The sequence below is a fragment of the Herpailurus yagouaroundi genome, unplaced genomic scaffold (genome assembly GCF_014898765.1).
Source record: "Herpailurus yagouaroundi ecotype Mexico unplaced genomic scaffold, PumYag 139, whole genome shotgun sequence".
NCBI lineage: Eukaryota > Metazoa > Chordata > Mammalia > Carnivora > Felidae > Herpailurus > Herpailurus yagouaroundi.
Window position 1 is genome coordinate 6,163,099 of NW_024412394.1, and position 18,846 is coordinate 6,181,944.

The 18,846-nt window shown below is 44.9% G+C and overlaps 1 protein-coding gene across 4 annotated transcripts in view; it reads right to left on the reverse strand.

Annotated features, from left to right (window-relative positions):
- Positions 1–18,846, reverse strand: part of KIF6 (kinesin family member 6) — a 388,886-nt gene that overhangs the window by 76,904 nt on the left and 293,136 nt on the right. For all 4 annotated transcript variants that reach the window (XM_040473403.1, XM_040473402.1, XM_040473404.1 and 1 more), the window contains one exon: positions 12,032–12,087. In XM_040473403.1, coding sequence (XP_040329337.1) covers positions 12,032–12,087 — 56 coding nt within the window. The remainder of the gene's footprint in view (positions 1–12,031; positions 12,088–18,846) is intronic.

Consider the following 18,846-nt stretch of genomic DNA (forward strand, 5'->3'; position numbering starts at 1 on the left):
TCCTTCCTTCCTTCCTTCCTTCCTTCCTTCCTTCCTTCCTTCCTTCCAAGTTGCCAGTGCAGAGCCCAACATGGGGCTCAAACCCACGAAACTGTGAGATCAAGACCTGAGCCAAAACCAAGAGTCAGATACTTAACCGACTGAGACACCCAGGTGCCCCAAACTTACAATTTTCTAAACTCCAGATCAGGAGAGAGAGCCTAGGAAGGCAGACCTGTCCTCTCTTGGCTGACTTAGCCCTTTTCCACTTCCTGCCAACCTCTCGGCCTCCTACCTTTATTACATTGCTGGAAGTAAAGAGACGGGTAAAGGCTTTCTTCACTGGCTCCTTTTCCTTCTTTTTATCATCATCTTGGACTCAGACAGAACACGTGACCTTCCCAGGCACTTACACAGCAGGGTCCTAACACCTACTTAGTTGAGTTGTGAATTCTCCTGCCATCCAAGGGCATTGACCTTGGAGCGCAACAGAAACTGGTTCCAGCCTGGGCTTTACCCTTTGCTAGTGGTGTACTGTTCAGCATATTTAGTAACTTCCCCAGGCCTCGGCTTCTTATCTATATTAACAGGACAAAAATAGTATCTCTACCAAAGTTAGTTATTATTATTATTATTATTATTATTATAGTGAGGACTCCACCTCTTTGACTCTTGCTGGCCCAGAGTCTGTGCTTGGACACACAATGGCTGACCTTGAGCTTCTCTGTTTACTCCCAGTCCTTTTAGGCAACCCCAATCTGTCCAAACATTGACACCAAACTTTGGGGAGTCCTGGTGGTGCTCCCACTCACCCTGCCTGTGGCTGTCCTTTCAGCTTTGCTCAGGCAGCTGCCCAGAGTCCTGCAGTTACCGTTTTCCCCACACAGACTGCCGGGGCTGGGCTTTTGTTCATGAGATGCCTGATTCATGATGCGGTCTGAACTGTGCTTGGGAACATCTCTGCTTTTTAAATGTTGTCCAACAGCGGACATCTGCCCACCGGAAGGGGAATGTTGAGTCCCTGTGGAGGGGCAGATGTCTCTGCATGGTATCTGATCCCCCCTTCTCTGCAGGTCTGTGCTTTAACGGGCACATCTTGCCGTGGAGCTGCACGTGCAATTGTTGGTCCCCATCAGGTAACTTGTGGTCAGGCTGTTAGGGAGTGGGTGGCCCACAGGGTTGGGTTACTACATGAAGCCAAAAGCAAACCCAGGCTGTCTCCACCCTGAACGGAATGACCATTGTGGGAGAGGGATATTCACACCCTTGTGTGTCCTCTGCTTTTGAAAGCTATCGCTGGTTTTCAGTGGGGAACTCATCAGCATTTTCGGGGTCGTTGACAGTAGACACAGCAAACTCTCTGCTATTTTCAGCTCTTCCCTGCACAGCCTCATTGACAAAGCCCCTATCCACTTCTACCCCAGCTACAGTGTGATTCCTCCTTTTGAATCAGTATAAGATAATGAAATATGCTTTTCCTCCTTAGAGGTGAAACAACACAGTACCATCTATCTTTCCCTGGTGGATCAGGAAGGTGAACCAGCTCATGCTGCTGTGTCGAAAGACAAGACCGACTCCTTCCCTTCACAGAGTGTGGAGAGGGCCCTCAGCCTGCCGGGACCACCCACTTACAGACATGCATCTGTTATTCCTCATCCATTAGCTTCCGGGTTTACATAAAAGTTGGTACTTTTCTGCAGGGTTCTTCTGATATCCAGATAACAGTATCTGCTGGCAAAGTTATTTCTGAAATACTTGTACGGAAATTATCATGTCCAGGATGTACATCGCAGCTATGATGAGATTAGATGCATTAGCTGCCTTCTGAAAATCTGAAATGACTCTTCTATGAAGGGAAGAAATTTTATTCTAAGGCATTTCATTAAACCAAATAGGTGTTGGGAAAATTGGCTCTTTGCAAAAGATTCAACTTACAGCCTCAGCTGACGCCATATTCCACAATAAATCCTAATTGAGTTCAGTATGAAAAATAGACAATAAAAACGATAAGAAAATTTAGAAAGCTTTAAACAAATACTCGGGAATGAACAACTCATCGTTATCATTGTTCCAATGACCCTTTCCAAGTACAAAAGCAATGAAGGAAGTCATAAAAGGAAAGATCAGTGGCTTTGACTACATAAAAATAACAAAATAAAACCCTAAATATTATAACACACTTTACAAAGATTAGTCACTGTTTCTGTTGGTAAAACACAGGCAAAATGGCACACTGCTTTCTTTAGAAACTGGAAATAAAGGAATTGATATAACCTTATAAGAGTTGGAACTAGCAAAAATCTTTACACAGCTCTCTGTGAGATAAAGCCAAGGGGATACAGGATGTCAATCACTGCACCTGTTCTACCCATCCTCCTTTTAAAAGAGAAACCCTTCCTGTCACACTGCTGCCCAGGTGGCCACTTTCTGAAACACAAGACCTCTGTTCCTCCCTGCCTGCCTGAACCAGGGGTAGGTTTCTGACCTAAAGACAGCACATTCTTAAGCTGGCCAGCAGCTGCTGTCCTTGAGGCCTAGAAAAGATATATTGGGTCACTCCAGTTTTCTTTCTTGTAACTTTGAGCTCAGAAATAAGCAAATAAGTAGCTCATTAACCTTGAGGACAGAGAGTTAAAGGATGCTTTCAGGAATAGCTGGGGCCAGAGCAAACCAAAGGCATGGGCAAGGGGGTCCTAGGCTCAGCAGGATGAGCAGCTTACAAGAGCAAGCATGCACAGAGGGGGCCAGAGGCCCCGAGGGAGGCAGGAGGAAGGGGCCCTGGGCTTTGGAGACACCGTGACTCTTGATGGTCCCCCGGGTCCTGGCTCTGGCTCTCATTTCAGCTTGAGGGGTCTCAGATATCGTCACTGTATATTGATGAGAGTTTTGCATCCTAAGCCTGAGGTAGCTCAACTGGGTTTCTATTTCTGAAAATAGAAAGAGCCAAACTAAATGTGATTATTTCTATGACCTAAAACACTATTCAAAGTGATGTGGGCTTCATCACTGAGAGGCAGGAATGGGAAATCATTACAGTAAGTAGAAACCTAACGAATGGTATCTTATCGTTTGTGAAGAAAAGGCTATAATGCACAGAAGGGAGCTGGTCATCCTGGAGACCAACTGTAATGGCTGCAGGGATATTTGCTCCTGTGGGCAATGGACACCCTATAAGGCTTTGGCACTGCTGTGAGAACCTATCTTTCAAAGCTCTTTTCTTCGTTGTGATTCTCTTTGTGCTTAGGGATGCCTATTTGCCAACCTTCCAATAACTAATCTATTTTGTTTCTTTAGAGAAGATGCCCCAGATGGAGGCAGTTTAAGAGTTCCTATCTAGAGGGGCTCCCGGGTGGCTCAGTTGGTTAAGTTTCTGAGTATTGATTCAGCTTAGGTCATGATCTCATGGTTTGTAAGATCAAGCCCTGCGTTGGGCTCTGTGCTGACAATGCGGAGCCTGCTTGAGATTCTCTCTCTCCTCTCTCTCTCTTCCTCTCCTCTGCTAGTGCGCGCTCTCTCTCTCAAAAATAAACAAATGCATTTAAAGGGAAAAAGAGTTCCTGTCTATAAAGGAACATCCTCCATGATAAATTTAAAAATTGCTTCTCTGGTTTACAGTGAGTTTGACTGGCATGTTTTTTCCTGAATCCATCCAGACAGAGCCAGATCCTGGACCCTGGTTCATTTACCAAGGTGAGACCACCTTGTCAGGACTCTGGGAAAGCAGCCATCCATCTTTTTTGGCTGTCAGTCCAAACAAATCATGGCTTCCTTCTTATACATGACAATTATTAGAGTCACCTCTTGTCATTTAATACACTCTACAGCCTTCTGACTTGCTCAAATCATTTTTTGTTTGTTTGATCTCCAAACTCTGACAGCAAAGCACTCAATCAATTCCGTGAAGCCATCATACATACTGGTTATGGGCTGTCACTCAGATAACTGCATGTCTTGGAGTTTTAATGCTCCAAATTGTGACAGAAGGGACCTTGAGAGCTCAGCTTTGCTCTTTTTGTTTCTAGATGCCAAGAGTTATCTCACAGAGATGCCTATCAATCCTGCTTTGAAAGATTCCTAGGGTCCCTTTCCATTTAATTACCTTTTGGACACAATGTTTTTGCACGTGATTAGCAGTATTTTCAATACACCTGAAAACTATTTTTTCCTTTTTGAGTCTCCTTAAAAATGAATTACAATTTATCGGTCACTATGCATGACATCACATCATATACAGTCAGTCTGCTTATAAATGTGTTCCCTTGGCAGAAACCAGTGTCATGCGGCAGCTGCATTTGCTCACAAAGGATATTTTCTCTAGTAAGTTAAAGTTTTGCACCCCCAAGAAGAAGTCACCAAATATAATGTCAGCTTGCAGAGCTGAGCCCAGTTGGCTGTAGAGAGAAGCAGAGGGCTGTACACAGTCCCTTTCTCCCCACATTCCTTCTCTTGGTCCAGTGTGGCCAGTGCTCCTGGGTAGAAGAAAGGGGTTTATTGTATGGCTCTTCTCATCCTTGAGTGTGTTATTCGCATTTCTGTAACTCAGCGCCTCAACACTTCCTTATGCACTCTTCTATCACGAAGCCTCAAATTAGCAAAAAAAATATTTGATGTTTTCTTTTTTAATGTTTTTTTTCCCATGAGTGGGGGAGGGGCACAGAGAGAGGGAGACAGAGGATCCAAAGCAGGTTCAGTGCTGACAGCAGAGAACCTTGAATTCAGGAACCGTTGAGACCGTGACCTTGGCCAAAGTCACATGCTTAATGGACTAAGCCACCCAGGTGCCCCCAAAATCTGATGTTTTAGAGAGTGTTTCCCTGTATGTGTTAGGAATTTAACATTTCTTCCTATTTATATCAGTTTTTTAAATTAGGATTGTAATTGGTTTTGTTAGAGCTACAGTTATAGAGTTGCATGGGTTTTGAGAGAGTTTCCCAGTCTCAATTTTCTTACTATCCCTATTATTTTTTAGAATGTAATTGTGCATTTCTTCCATTATAGCAGAAGCACCCAAAACTTAAAACCAGTTTTTAAGTTCCCCATGCACAGCTTTCTGTTTTGTAGGATAAATTACTTTAACTGTTATCTTTTCTCATAGGACCTCCAATTCATTCCTTTACAGATGTCTTTTTGTTTCAACCCACAGACAAATTTCTGAAAAGGTCTGTAATGAACGTGGTTGTTGGGTGCCCTGCATTTCTCCCTTTGGAAAGATAACTCTTCAATTGGGTTCAGTTTATGTGGTGCAGGCGGCAGATTAAGCCCCAGCCTGAGGAATGGGCACAGCATCTAGGCCCAGCCAAAGTGTTTCATTCCCCTTGGACAGAGGGATTGCTTTAGAGATGGGCACATGGCTTAAGCCAGGCTAAGCATCCTCCCTTCAGGGACTTTTGCCAGCCTTGTGGGGAAAGATCCCATTTACTGGGATTATGAATTCCACAGACCATGTAAACTGAGAGCTTTCAGAGGTACTTTGTCACTAAATGGGGTGAGGCCGTCAGGGAACTTAGTCAAGTAGCACTGAGAGATGGAAGGAGAGGTAGGGAGAGGAGGAGAAAAAGGAAAAAGAGGAGGAGGAGGAGGAAGAGGAGGGGGAGGAGGAGGATGAGGACAGGGAGGACGAGGACGAGGAGGACGAGGAGGAGGGAGAGAAGGGTACATGTGAAACCAGCTGCACTCCTTCGACTTCTGGGTTACACAAGACAGTAAGTTTCCTTTTATGCTTATAGCCAAACATACTGGCCAATACAAACTGAGCACAGATTAACTGAATTTTTTTGATAAGGGTGTTAAAAAAATCACATGAACACTCGAATTCACAGAGCTTGTTATTTAAAATAAACATGTGGTGGGGGCACCTGGGTGGCTCAGTCGGTTAAGCGTCTGACTCTTGATTTTGGCTCCGGTCATGATGTCACAGTTCCTGAGTTTGAGCCCCGCACCGCGCTCTGCGGAGCCTGCTTAGACATCTCTCTCTCTCCCTCTCTCTGTGCCCCTCTCCTGCTCGCAAGCTCTCTCTCTCAAAATAAATAAACTTAAAAAAATTATAAAATAAACATGCGGTGAATTGTTTAATAAAGCCAAAAATCTACTCTGTAACTTTTTAGTCATTACTTTAGCTGCTTTTTCTGAACCATCTCTCTTCTCATACAGAAAAGGCAATGTGCATATGGAAATACTGGGCAGAGTGAGTCTTGGCTTCTGCATTTCTTAGCTTTGAGAATATAGTATTTTTCCACTTTATGGTAACACGTTTTTATTTTGTGGTCACTGATGACTCCTATGCCTGCCCTTAATTGGGCTTTCTGTAGTCCTTATTGGTGCGGGTTTTGGTACTTAGGCATAAGTGCTTCGTGACCCCCATTCCTACTAAACCTCATCTAAGTTAATGATTTGAATTCTCTCATGTTTTCTGAAGCATCTCTAAACCCACTCAGTTGGAATTGTATGGAGCCTGAAAATACAATCCTGCTATTCTGTTTTCCGAACCATTGAAGATGATAGTTGAAACCCATGTGGGACACTGAATCCTACCAGAGCTGCTTCAAGTCCACAGTGTATCTTTCTGCAAACCAGAAAAAATCATCCCTTCCTAAGGGCAGACGTAACCCTGGGCTGGTGCATATGGAAATGAGAGCAAGGCTGGGTTTCACCCCACTGGCCCCTGCAACTAAGCCCCAATATGTACTAGATGACCTATCATTAATCATGTTACAAAGACCCTTTTAATCTTCTTGGGCTGTGTGTGCATGAGCTAGGGTGTTGTTTGAAGCTTTCATTGGGCACACTGGATAAAGGCCAAAGATTCAGGAAAACTGAGTAACAGCTGAGTGAAATTTCAAATGTGGAAGAAAAATTCAAAGTCAGAGAAATCTGAATTTATGGAAATATGAAACTGTATTTAAAGGTTTTTGAGTGGGGAGTGCCTGGGTGACGCAGTTGGTTAACATTCGACCCTTGGTTTTGGCTCAGGTCATGATCTTGGAGTTCATGAGTTTGAGCCCCATGTCAGCGTCTGTGTTAACAGTGCAGAACCTGTTTGGGATTCTCTCTCTCCCTCTCTCTTTGCCCCTCCCCTGCTATCACTTTCTTAAAATAAATAAATAAATACACTTTAAAAAGTTAAATAAAAGTTTTGAAGTTGGACAGAAATGGAATTTAATTCCAACTTGGTCACTTAGCAGGCAACCTCACTGAAACTCCAATTTTTAAAATCCACAAAATAATGATAATTCACTAGAATTTCACAGACTCTAGACTACCTCAATATTAAGACTCTTCTTCATTCCAGAAGTTTGCAAAACATGAAAAAAATGGCAGGTGGGGTGGCCAAATGTATCTTGATTTCAGAGGTGTTAAGACTAAAAACTGTGGTCTAGAATATACAAAATATGGTAATACCCCTGCCCCCCTTATGGGTAATGGCTCTTCTTTGAAAGGATTAAAGGAGATAGCATATGTCATGTTCTTGGCATAGCACAGTCAGTGCTCAATAAAAGGTGGAAGCTGTTGTTGGGGTGGTTGTTAATCGGAGCTAGTGTCAATGAGTAACAAAAGAATACACTTAATTCAGGTCTTCAGAATCTAGCAGAATGACCTGGATGTCATCTTTCCCCTACTCCCAGATAAGATACTAGAAGCCAACATGCACCAATAGGTCTAGAAGTAAACCTCAAGAGAAGATCAAAGCACAGAAAATGCACACAACTGAAAATCTTCCTATTTGTTCTGCTGATGGAGACCCAGATCTGAGGAATGATTTTCCCAATGCCCAAATGTATAAGAGAAATGTTTAAAATTTTTTAAAATGTTTATTTATGTTTGAAAGAGAGAGAGAAAGAGCAGGGGAGGAGCAGAGAGACAGGGAGACACAGAATCTGAAGCAGGCTCCAGGCTCTGAGCTGTCAGCACAGAGCCTGACTTGGGGCTTGAACCCACAAGTTGTGAGATCATGACCTGGGCTGAAGTCAGGTGCTTAACTGACTGAGCCACTCAGGTGCCCTGAGAAATGTTTTTTTTTAAGAGTGTTGTTCAAATGGTGGGTTGGGGTCCTTTGAATTTGTAGTACAAGAAAAACCTTCCAGAGTGTTTTGTTAGTTTTCTAGTGTTTGGTTTTCCCCCTTACCTCCCGCTATAGCTACTTCTATTACATTTCCTATGATTTCTGAATTGACTTCTGATTGGCTTACTAGTGAAAACCCTTCTGTACAGCATCCGGTGACATTAGTTTTCATTTAGGCCTGGAGAGGTCAGTAGAGGATGAAGAGGTGCGAAGAGGTGCCAAAAGGTGCCAGTCAAATTCTTTCACCTGCCTCCAAAGCAGCTGGTTCCTAGACTGGTCTCGGAGTGGGACTTCTGCCAAAGAACAGCCCTTCAATTGTTTCTTGTTGCCAGAGACAATGCTGCCAATCATAGAACACGGACATAGAAGAACGAATTCCAGAATTCTAGTAAGTGAGAAATGGCCTGGTTGATGCCACTGCTTCTAACACAGTCTCATTCTTTCCCCACAGTTTGGGCTCAGTAGCATTTTTAGAGATAGGATGAATGGAAGCAGGGTGTATGTGAATGTTTATTTTAAAAAAAAATTTTTTTTTCAACGTTTTTATTTATTTTTGGGACAGAGAGAGACAGAGCATGAACGGGGGAGGGGCAGAGAGAGAGGGAGACACAGAATCGGAAACAGGCTCCAGGCTCCGAGCCATCAGCCCAGAGCCTGACTGCGGGGCTCGAACTCCCGGACCGCGAGATCGTGACCTGGCTGAAGTCGGACGCTTAACCGACTGTGCCACCCAGGCGCCCCGTGTATGTGAATGTTTAAATGCACAGCCCATGTGATGAAAAGCAGTCTAATGCTCTTGTGTATGAGACAGGGAAATACAGTGAAGATAGCTCTCCTACACCAACAAAGACTCTACCTTTTTTCAGGGAGATCTTAAATTGGCTATTTCTTCCATTTCTGATTTCAACTGATTCAACATCAGAATTGATGCAAATGGTGTACAGAGAAGGACAAAAAAGGACTTGGTGGCAAGAGTGTGTCTACCTAGTTTGGGGTGGCTTATTATAAGAAAAGGAAAGAATATGGAGGTTTTGGTTGACTTATGCCATGTAAAAATTGGATATTATGTGTTTACAGCTGAACTGCTAGCCTCCAAGGATTTTGATGATGAAACTTGAGTGGTAGTTCTTGATCACAATGTCAGAGAAAACCAGATTACCCAGGAAGACAACCTAAATGTGACACGTGGGCTGGTCGATCTGTAGTTCACAAATACAGCTTTCATTTCCTCTCTGCAGGCCAATTCCATGTGCACTCCACAGCATCCCATTCCTGCCCTGGGGTCCAGAAGCAGGATGTGGCACAGTTTGGGCATGGAGCTGAGTCACCATCCCACACATGTGATGGTACATCTGTGCCAAGCTCCCACCTCCTGACTCTTACATTCACTAAGTCTAAGATTCCAGTCACTGGGGACTGAAAACTCCACTTGATTTAATTTCTCCCTAGGAAAAATGCACTTAGAAAGGTCATTAATATCCTGAAACGTTTCCTTCAAGACTGCCTTGGAGATTTTAAATTTAAATGTGTGTACAAGTTCCACGTTATACTTCCTTAATCTTAACCTTGTCAGAACATGCAGTAATGACCCCATGGTGGGCTACTTTTGGGGTTAAGCACCATGAGAGCTGGTTCAGTAATGAGGCTGAGTCTCAGTGATCTACTCACTGGGGCCCCCTTGGATCAAGAACACATTTGGAAGATGGGTGGCCAGGGGATGGGTCTTAGTCTGCTCTTTGCATAAAGTAAAGTAAGAGTGACACTGACTTTATTAGGACCACTAAACTACCACTTTATTGGTAGCAGTGAATACTTGAATCTCAACATTGGTATGAGCTCTGCTTGTTATGATCCAGAAAAAAAACAAAGGTCCACTTGCCCAAGGTTTCTGCTAGCATATCTGGACCCTTTGTGTGTTCAGATCATCCTCTCTGAGAGATGAATTACAGCCATAGGGCAGCCTCTGACTTGCCTCCTCTTGAGAGGCAAACTGGATCCATGAACATATGATACTGGACCAAAATTATGGAGAATTCAGAATTATTTGTGATAACAACCTGTACTCAGAGTGAAAAATTATATTAGTGTAGGTCATTGGTGCCTTTCATCATGAGTCTATTTCATTAGTGTTGGAATGAACACTTTGGTTTTACTTTGGTTTAGTGAGTTAGATATTTTTTCAAGAGCAAAACTTTGTATTACTTTTGGGGGAAGAAGCAGTTTATAAAAGGTCTTTCCCTCTTATGTCTCCAGGGATGAAAACAGACCACTGGGTTCTTTGAGTCCCACAAGACTGACGAGTTGGCCCTGGATATGCTGAGGCCTGCTCCCTCTCCCTTCCTTTCAGGCCACCCAGCTGGATAGGCCAGCAGAGCCCTGCTTCTGGGACCAGGCTGTGCCCCAGCAGGGTCTGCTTTGCTTGAAGTCCTGGCCCTGTTGAGGGGCACTTATCTAGAACCAATTTCCTTATTGTTTTGGCCACTGACCCCTCTGAGAATCAGATAAACTAGGGATATTTTCTCCAGAAAAATGTATGTACCCTTAATGCCCAGTTTTTCCATGTAGTTTCAGGCATTTGGGAATCCAGGTCAAGAAAGAAGTGTGTAACCTTTTTTTCTTGCCAGGGATCCTTCTGGCAGTCTGATGAAGCTATGGACCCTCTTTCAGAATGATAATTTTTAGGGTGCATAAAATAAAAAAACTTTGGATTTTAAGAGAAATCAGTTATACCTGAAATAGTTATCAAGATTTTTTAAATTTTTGTGATACAAAAATATCAATATGATATGCTTTTATATAAATGCATGGAATTAAAAGATCTAATGGTGAGTCTAATAACTACCATAATTTTGAAGTACTGATGAGCATAAAAGATATTTTATGATATCTGCCATACTGCAATTCTACTGGTAGTAGGTGTTGCTGGTCCTACTGGGCTTGGCTGCCTACATCACTGTCACTGAAAGTATAGCTAAATTGCAGTTAGTTTGGTGAAAGCAAAGGCTCATTCCGCCTCATCTCCCTCCCCCATCCTAGTTCCTAGAACTTAGGTTGAGAACTCCTGAGACTCTAGAGATTTTCTGCATGGTGCTGGGCATGGCTCAGGGACTGGCTGCCTCAGGTTGTAGAGGAGAACATAAACCTCCTGTTTGGTGACTGAGTGCCCAAGGCCATTGTAATTTTCCATATTCTGTAGGAAAAGCCAAAGGGGACACTCACGGCAGCTTCTGTCCTCACTTACGGGGGAAGGGAGGTGGAGACAAGAGAGATGCAGGAAGTCAGCTGTGATCAGGGAGGTAACTTCTGCTTTCTCAAGCAGGAGGCAAAGGCACAAGGGGTCCCTCTCCAAAGCTGTCTCAGCCAGGGAGATGGGTCCCTGGGTATCTTCTAGCTTGGGATGAAGGAAATATTTTCCTATCACTTTGATAAAAATACAGGGCACACTTTTATTGAGTTTGCCTCCTGCCATAACCTCATCTTTCCAGGAATTCTCACCTAAGTGGGGAGCCCTGCTGGACTGCTTGTGTCCTGGGAAGGCACAGAGACTCATTTTCCTTCTCCTCTTCCTACTTATTAACTGAATGGTGCCAAAAAATGCACACCTGTGCCAAAAACACTAAGTCTAAGCTTGGGGCAAGGGGTGTAAAAGTGTTTCACAGCACTTGAAAATACAAAACATTACTGTAATCTTGCCATTATGACTAGTTGAGCTATTGTTAAGGAACACTAGGGAAAAGCAAAACTTTCTCATTGGGATGCTAGAGCTCAGGCCTGCATGAGGATGAAACATTCAAGTTCAAGATGAAAGAAAACACTTTTCCTGATGGATGGTAGGAGAGATGACAAACTTCCAAGGAAAGGCACTTTCAGAGCGGCTTCCTTGGCAGGGGTCTCTTGAAGCTAGGCTTCATGGTTATTTGGAGGCACATCATGACCTGATTTTCACCAGGAAAATGGTCTGTGAAAGAGGCTTACACAATATCATCTGCTTACCAATTTTACTTCTTGTTTCATTTATACTTTCTCCCAGGGCCTTTGCTTCAGAAAATCTGGAGAGGACATAAAAAAAAAAAAAAAAAAAAAAAAAAAAAGAATTTAACTTTTTCTGTTCATTTCAAATTATGCTTTAAAAATAATAGATTCCAGAGAACTCCCTAAAATAATTTAAAATGTTATGGAAAGATATAAAATAGAATTTAAATAAATGATATATATTAGCATTAAAAATAGAGATAAAATTCATATTAATTACTGGTATCATGAATTTTTACTTCTCTATCCACCACGGAATTTTCATTTTCATATTCTGTAATTTATGACTTGCAATTTTGAGTGTTTTATGATGCAAGGGAACCAGAATAAAGCATGGCTGTAAGACTTTTGTATGCTGCTGTGTTCTATTCATCATAGTACCAAGATCCTATAGTTGTAGTCGAGAATGCATACTTACTATAACTTAAATAACATTTTTTTTTTCTGAGTGTAAAGTAATAGATCAGAGGCTGGCAAAACTATAGCTGGTCACGAGACACATCCAGCCTACCGCCTATTTCTGTAAATAAAGTTGTACTGGAACACAGTCACCAGCATTCATTTATATATTGTCTATGGATGATTTCATGTTGCATGGGCAGAGTTGAATAGATGTGACAAAGACTGTACAGCCTGCAAAGCTAAAAATATTTACTAGCTGGTCCTTTACAGAGAAAGGTTTCTGACTCCTGTTATATGTGATGTTTAATCAGCTTTTGAAAATATGAAAACAAGAAAAAAATCCCTAATAGCCCCTACCCAGAAATTAGCACATTTTGAGCTCCAGCCAGTTAAAAAAAATATTTTTTAATGTTTATTTATTTTTGAGAGGGGGGGGGGTTAGGGGCAGAGAGACAGAGGGAGACAGAGAATCTGAAGCAGGCTCCAGGATCTGAGCTGTCAGCACAACGCCTGATGTAGGGTTCGAACTCAAGAACCATGAGTTCATGACCTGAGCCGAAGTTGGACGCCCAGCTGATTGAACCACACACGTGCCCCTCCACCCAGTCTTTTTTATACTCAGTTTTGATATAGTTAAGATCATACCATGTATATGATTTTGTGCTTTGGTTAGTTTTCGCTTAGCAGTATAATATAAGTCCTTCCTCCTGATATTAGAAACTTGTCCATTATCTTTGATGGCTGTCTACTAGTCTACCAGGTGGTTGTGATGTTTTACTTAATGGTTCCTACATATTTTCCAACAAATATGCATGAGATGCCACTGAGAGCCCAACTTTGTGCTGGGGAAGTGGTATAGGACATGGCTGGCCTATGTGAGAAATATGCAGTCTGGTCCCCAGTACATGGCGGACCCTTAAGAAATGTCAGTCTTTCCCTTCTTTTCCTTTCTGCAATGAAATTTAAGGGGGCAACGGAAAGTCTATGAAACAAATCTGCAATATGTGGCTACAGTAAATCATTATGCTATTGTGGATAACACTGGCCAAGCCAGTGGCGGGGCCTGTCTATGAGTGGAGAGTAGTCAGGAAAGCTTAATGTACAAGGTAGGATTGACCTGGCTTTTATAGATGCTACCCACCATCATGCTACATTAATTGTCAACACTGGGTCAACTTGATTTTAACTATCTCCTCTCTCCTCATTCTCTCCTCACCCCGCAAGTCTTCCTGGATCCTAGGAAATCCCAGATATCATGTTATTTTGTGTGTAAATATTTTGGTTGCATAGGATTTTTTTTTTTTAATTTTTTTTTCAACGTTTTTTATTTATTTTTGGGACAGAGAGAGACAGAGCATGAACGGGGGAGGGGCAGAGAGAGAGGGAGACACAGAATCGGAAACAGGCTCCAGGCTCTGAGCCATCAGCCCAGAGCCTGACGCGGGGCTCAAACTCACGGACCGCGAGATCGTGACCTGGCTGAAGTCGGACGCTTAACCGACTGCGCCACCCAGGCGCCCCATGCATAGGATTTTGTTAGAGGCAGTGGGAAGAAGAGGACATTCAAGGCGGGGAACAATGCAAGCAGAGGCTAGAGTGCCACGGCGGCTCTGTGCTTGATGGAAAAGTATGAATTATGTCACTGCTATTTTCCAAGTCTGGCTGCTTGGCCTGTGACTGCAGACAGGAAGTTTCCACGGAAGGGAACTAAACTGTCTCTCAATGTTAGGTTTCTTGGGACTCCGCCCCAGCTCCCTTGTTAGGGTGTTTAGGCTCATCATAGATTATGCATGTGCTCTTTTCAGCTAGGGCCTGTCACCTTCTGGAGAGAAGTGCAGTCCCTTTCGATGTCATTCAGATGGAGTTCGGGTCAGCAAACATTCATAGAAGTCACCGTGCTGGGCCCTGTAGGCTTGCACTGGCCTTTGCCCACTGGGCAGACAGAATCTGAGGTGTGGTCCAGGCTGCTCAGAAGAGAAAGGCTATTTTCATCCTTCAAATTCTGCCAAGTGGAGGGCCTATAATTGTTTGACTGTTGGCTGTGTCCATCCCCAGCTCCTAGGATTCCACAGGGTTTGATAATCCTTCACTGCTCAGTGAGTGATTCCTCTTAATGCCTGTTCCATAGAGTTCACTCACCCATTTAGAAGAGTATCGAGAATAAGGAAGATACGAGAGGAGGGCTGGGAAGCTGATGAAATCCATGTCAGTTCTAGAGGAAACGGGAGTAAAAACAGGGGAAGATATCCAGGCAAACAGGCAATCTCCACAGCAGCTGTTCAGAGGAGCCCTGAAGGGCCTGGGATGGAGCCCCCTGGCCTCGACAGTGCCCACATTTGTCCAGGAGGGCATGGGGGGGGGGGCTGCTTCGTGCTGTGGTCGACCCACTCCAAAGAGCGGCCCTGTGCCAGGGCTTGGCAGACACTGTGGGGGAAGCCACGAGCTGTTCCAGTCTCTCCCCTGCAGCCCAGCGCAGAGCTAATAAGGACTTTCCCACTGAAGAGGTGTGGGCTGAGGGCTGTCCTGTCTGCATGAGGCCATTTTCCTTCCACTCTGCAGTTGTCACTGCTCCAGGCCACCCCACCCACCCACATGTGTTCCTGATCTCCAGCTGTCAAGACAAACTCTTGACTAAGAAAGCCCAACCCTGAGAAGAAGCGGGGGTGGGGGGAGTACACGAGAGGCAAGAGAGATGAGAAAGAAGCTGACCCCCCATTTCTGCCAAGTTCTTCCTTGCCCACCCGCATCTCCACACCTTCTCAGCCCAAGCCTCCCACAGCCCCACTGCCTCCCTTTCCTCTGGCCCCAGACTAAATGCTGATCAGCAGGAAGAGGAGCTCCCGACTCCCTCCTGACCCCAAAGAGGCACATTCCCATTAATGATGTGGCTCAGGGAACCAGCCTGTGTCCGAGGCGGCTGGAGCTGTGCTGACCTTCCCCAGGGCACGCTGCACCTCTGGACAACATCCTAAGCTCCTGCTCACTGGAGAGGAGGCCTGGCCTATGTCAGGGAGGCTGCGCCTTGGGCCGGGCCAGGGAGAAGGCTCGGTGACTCAACCTGTGAGCCCCTGAGGGTCTCCTCCTCCTGGCTGGAGGCATTCCTATCCGGGAGTCGCTGGCTGCACGGTCCATTGTGCAAGGGCAGCGTCGCTGGGGGCCGTTCCAGTGTGGAGGCTGGCAGGCTGTTCTGTTTGCCGTGTAGAAAAATCTCTACCTCGGGGCAAGGCCTGGGCTTGGAAGGGGAAGGAATGCAGTCCTCCGACTGCTCTTTCATAAGCCTGGCTTCTCTTGACGCCCAGCCTTCACCAATCCCACAGCAGCCACCATGCGCCTGGCACCGTGCTGGACACTGTCCGCAGCGTACAAACCATTCTCCTTCTTGGCTTCCATGTCAGCCATGTCAGCAGCCCGGCTGCTCCTTCTCTGTCCTCTTCCGCAGCTGTTCCTCAGATGCTGGGAATTGTCAGGGTTTTGTCTTGACCCTCTCCCCACATTACCTCTTCTCCCAGGGCACTCCACCACACCAGTGTCTTCTCTTGTCATCCCCACAGACAGCTCCCATATCTGCACCCCAGCCTGCTTTATTTCCTGACAAATGCATTCCAGGAACTGATCACCCCCAACGAAAACCCCTCCCCTTCCTCCCACTTTTCCTCATCTCACTGCCGAGTACTGACACTCACCCAAGGGCTCCCGGCCAGGGACCTGCACCCCCTGCGCTGCACCCCTCCCCCACCTTTATAAGCACCTTCACACAATCCCGGAGTCCCACCCATTCCCATCTATTCCCCACAGTATTCCATCCAGCTTCATTCCTACTCTCCCTGCCCCGGAGAAGGGGTGGTCACATCACCATATTACCTCCAAAGGATTGTGAGGTTCCCTGCATTCATGCTACCTGCCTTCCGGTCATTTCCCACATTTAAGCCTGAGTGAGTCTTCTTAAATGCAAACCTGACCTTGTTATTATTTGTCCTGCTTACAACTCTTCAAGGGCTCCCCAGTGATCTCAGGACAAAATCCAAATTCCTCAACAGCGTTAACTAGACTCTTCATGCTCGGGTTGGTGAGGACTCTTCCAGAATCTTCTCTCACATCCCTTTGCCTTCCTAGGCTGGTCCAAAAGGCCTCAGTTCCATCAAGTGTCACTCACATGGGCTCACCTCAGGGCTCCTCCCTTTGCTTGGAACGTCTCTCTTCATCTGGCTAGTTTCTGCCTAATCACACAGTTTCGCTGGAGACGTCTCTTCCTCTGGACAGCTTTTGAGGGCCATGAAAGTCTGCAACAATGTCACCCCACATGTTCCACAGCACCTTGAACTTCTGTCATCATAGGTGCACTGGATCAGAATTGCCTGTTTGCTTGTTTTGTTCCCTTTTTCAATATTGTAAGCTTCCCGAGGATAGTGATCACATCTATTTAACACATACTTCTATCTCCGGAGCGTAGAACAGGGCACGTACTTAGTAAGCACTCTAGACCTAGCTGTAAAATACAAGGAGCAGCATGTGAGCAACACGTCACACACAGGCACTGTGTGCAATGTGGAGAGCACTGGGCTGGGGATCAGAGACTAGGACTCGAATGCCCTGCTGGATCTCAAGTTTCTTGTTTGCAAGATTGGGATGAGATGCCTCTCAGGGATGGCTTGATGTGGGAAGTACATGCATACAAACGTCCTTTGTAACTGAATTAGGACCACTGCCTGGCAGTGTAGGCACCCCCCCGTTGCGGGATCGACTGTGAGGTGGGATTGCATATTGGAAGCAGCAACTACAGACAGTAATGATGGGTATCATCTTCTCAGCAAATCAAAGGGTCAGAGAAGGGATCCTTTCAAGTCCATGGTCAAGGACACCTAAGACAGTTGCTGAGTTTCTCATCTTTAGGGGGAATGAAAAGGATAGGGGTTGAGGTACAATCTTATGTAACTTCCAAGACCAGCTCCTGGGAGAATTCCATCCTGCCCTTGGTGTGTGTCAGACACACATACATCATTGCTGGGGGAGCAGCTGAGGAGGCCTGGCACCTGGCTCTGCCCCAGGCAGTCAGAACCACAGATAATTTGCTGGGGACCATGGGCAGTAGCTGTTTTAACTTATGGGCTAAGGGGAGGAGCTGGTGTTCATAAGCCACTCGGTCTCCATAAGCCTCCACTGTCTATTGTCTGTCACATCAGCTGGGCTGGTTTCTTCAGGTCAGTGTGGGAAATATGCCACTGGAGGACAAGGGGTTCCTATGACACCTTTCCTAGTTTTCTTGTCTAGGGCAATTAACTTAATATGCTGATTATTCACAGAGTGAACATCCAACACTCCTCCCTTCCAGAAAGGAAGAATGGCCCTGCATCTATGCCATTTCCCTCCTCTGTAGACCTGTCCCTGACATGGTACTTTGGCTGCCTCTGGCACGTTGCCATGAAGATCCACCTTTCATTTCCCTTAGGCTTTAAAAAACAAAACAAAACAAAAAAACAACAATATTTCTTTTTCTTATTCCATCTTGTTTCCCATCAAGATGGTGGTCCCTTCCCATCTTCATGGAGCTATTCCTTCCCCGAGTCTAGAGAAGCCTGCTGTCTAGCTTCTCCTGTTTCTAGGAAGGAGTTCTCGAGCAGTTTGCTTGCCTGCTAAGACTTCCCAAAGTCCATTTCAAAGTGCATTCTCAAGCCAAAGAAGTATTTTTGAGTACTGTTTTTGTGGCCAGCACCATTTTAAAAACTGTGGGAAGGCTGAGAAGATTCGACTCTAATCTCTGCTCTCAGGGTTCATAATTCTAGCTCAGGAGACAAGGTGTAAATACAAAAAACAAATGGAAAAATAATAAAGGTTAAAATTGAAGTCTAATAGGAACCAGGGAACTCCTATTTGTCATGGATGTTATTTCCAGATGGTGCCAGGAGATTTCTCTCCAGCCTGGGTCTAGTTTTCCTATTGGTTCTATTCTGTGCCCTAAGGATCCAACTGAGAGAAGGGGCGCTTTTCTTGGTTGAGTTCACATTATCATTGCCTTTGTTTCCAATTGCAGTTAATCTCCCCATTTATTTCTTCTTTTGTTATTTAATGGAACTCTGTGACTGAGGGATTCAGTTTGTCTCCAAGATCTGCCACAAAAGAAAGTCAGCTGTGTGGTGCCTGGGCGCTGGTGTTTGCTGACCATGGGGTCTCCAGCCACTCTTCATATTATTATATACTATGAGGATGAGTCATGCCTGAAAAATGTTGTGATTTTCAATTGTAGTTGTCTTCCACTGAAAAATCCAGCTTAAGAGTTGGCTCGCACGCTCTAGTTCAGCAAAGGGTAAACATCCTATTAATGTGCCAATGTCTTGTTTCTGTTGTCACAGACAGGCAGCAGAACTGCCCCCCGCAGA